This window comes from Malurus melanocephalus, unplaced genomic scaffold, assembly GCF_030028575.1.
Source record: "Malurus melanocephalus ecotype Western Australia unplaced genomic scaffold, MMel_1.1 scaffold_169, whole genome shotgun sequence".
In the NCBI taxonomy this organism is placed as follows: domain Eukaryota; kingdom Metazoa; phylum Chordata; class Aves; order Passeriformes; family Maluridae; genus Malurus; species Malurus melanocephalus.
Genome location: NW_026623401.1, coordinates 33,871 through 35,842, shown reverse-complemented (window position 1 = coordinate 35,842; position 1,972 = coordinate 33,871). Strand labels below are relative to the sequence as shown.

Here is a 1,972-nt window from a genome sequence, read left to right as displayed (position 1 = left end):
CCTCCTCGTCCTCCTCATCCTCCACTACCTGAGCGTCATCGTCGTATTCCTCCTCTGGAAAAACAAAATCCATGGAAAAGGGTCAGGATTTTACAATTCCACCCCAAAATCTGGGAATGCAAGCAGAAAATCCCTCAGGGATAGCCCAGGATTTTTGGGAGTTCTGGGAATGAGGGCTGGAGTTGCTCAGGGAGCTCTGGCTGCTCCACTTCCCAGCATTCCTGAGGATTTGGGAGCCGGGGGATATCCCAGTTATTCCAGGATCCAGCTGTTCCCAGGATCCAGCGGAACTTTCCTGTTATCCCAGGAAGCCCTCCCAGGGACACTGAATTCCAGCCCTGCAGGGAATTCCATCTCTTCCTGAAAGGAAAGCCCCCAAATCCAACCGTTTCCATGGGGAAACTGGGAAGGGTTCAGCAGTCCCTGGAGCATTCTCCATGGATTTGGGAGATTTTGGGAATCGGGCAGTGTCGGCCCTTCCCGGAGCTCCCACTCAGCATTCCTGGGAAAAGTGCACATCCAGCTTTTCTGCTTTTGCTGCGCAGCTGGGATGGGAGAGTCCAGCAAATTCCCTGCGATCAGCAGGATCCTCATCCTGGGATGGCTCCGGGGTACTGGGATCCCCGCCATTCCCTGGAATTCCACCCTGTTCCTTCCCCAGGGCCTGGATACTGGARCTCCCAGGTGTTTTCCATGCACTTCCCTCATGGAGCAGCTCCCTAATTCCTGCTAATTTGAACCACAGAAATTCCCAAAAAATTCTCCCCAAAAAGTTCCCCCTAAAAATCCTAGGTTTTCCTTCACCCTTTTCCATGGGGATCCCCACAATTCCAGGATATTCCTTCCTTATCCATGTCTGCTCATTCCCATTCCCTCAATTCCTTGAATCTCTTGGCTCCTTCCCTGTCCCACCCTCCATTCCCAGATGGCGGAATGGGATTTTCCTGGCCCTGCAACTCCCTCCCCTTATTCCTTTGGGATGCAGAGCTGCYGGGAATTCCACAGAGTGTGGAATTCCATAGAATATCCATCCCACTTACCATCTTCATCCTCCTCCTCGTCATCCAGGCCCTCCACGTATCCCTCGGCATCGGAATCCGCTGCTTCCTTCTCGTCCCGCTCTTTCACTAGGGATAAAGCTGAGGGATAAAGCTGCTTCAGGCCCCGCCCAGCGCCTTCCCAACACTCCTGAGGCTCCTTCCCAACATTCCTGTCCTTCCCAATACTCCTGAGGCTCACTCCCTCAGATCCTTCCCAACATTCCTTAGTGTCCTTCCTTCATCCCTTCCCCTCATTCCCTCAAGGATACCCAGGTCTTTTCCCTCATTCCCTCAAGACGTTCAGGTCCTTTCCCTCATTTCTTCGGGACWCTCAGGTCCTTCCCCCCATTCCTTCAGCTCCTTCTCCTCATTCTTGTCAAGGACATTGAGATCTTTCTCCCCTCATTCCTTCAGGATACTGAGATCCTTTCCCTCATTCCTTTGGGAGATTCAGGACTTTCTCCCCTCATTCCCTCGAAGACACCAAGTTCCTTTCCCCCATTCCTTTGGGAAATTGAGGTCCTTCCCTGGTTCCTTCAGGACACCAAGATCCTTTCCCTGATTCCCTCAGCTTGTTTCTCTCATTCCTCCCCTTCATTCCCTCGCAACACTGAGCTCACTGCTCTCCCCATCCCATCCCATCCCATCCCATCCCAATTCCATCCCATCCCATCCCATCCCCGTACCATCTTCATCCTCCTCCTCGTCGTCCAGGCCCTCCACGTAGCCCTCGGCATCGGAATCCGGCGCTTCCTTGTCGTCCCGGTCGTATCCGTCCAGGAACGTCAGCTGTGGCAGCAGCTTGAAGACGTTTTCTCTGTAGTCGTTCAGGTTGGTCACCTCGCAGTTGAACAGGTCTAAGCTCTTCAGGTTTTCCAACTTTTTCTGGGAAAAGAGAGGAATTCCTGAGGTTTGGCGGGGCAGGAATTCCC

General features: G+C 53.1%; 1 protein-coding gene across 1 annotated transcript in view; it reads right to left on the bottom strand.

Annotated features, from left to right (window-relative positions):
• The window catches only part of ANP32A (acidic nuclear phosphoprotein 32 family member A), a 17,532-nt gene that overhangs the window by 2,079 nt on the left and 13,481 nt on the right, over positions 1–1,972 (bottom strand). Inside the window, exons 4-6 of the mRNA XM_057372266.1 lie at positions 1,727–1,925; positions 1,041–1,127; positions 1–54 (exon numbers count right to left, since the gene is read on the bottom strand). Of these exons, the coding sequence (XP_057228249.1) occupies positions 1–54; positions 1,041–1,127; positions 1,727–1,925 (340 nt within the window). The remainder of the gene's footprint in view (positions 55–1,040; positions 1,128–1,726; positions 1,926–1,972) is intronic.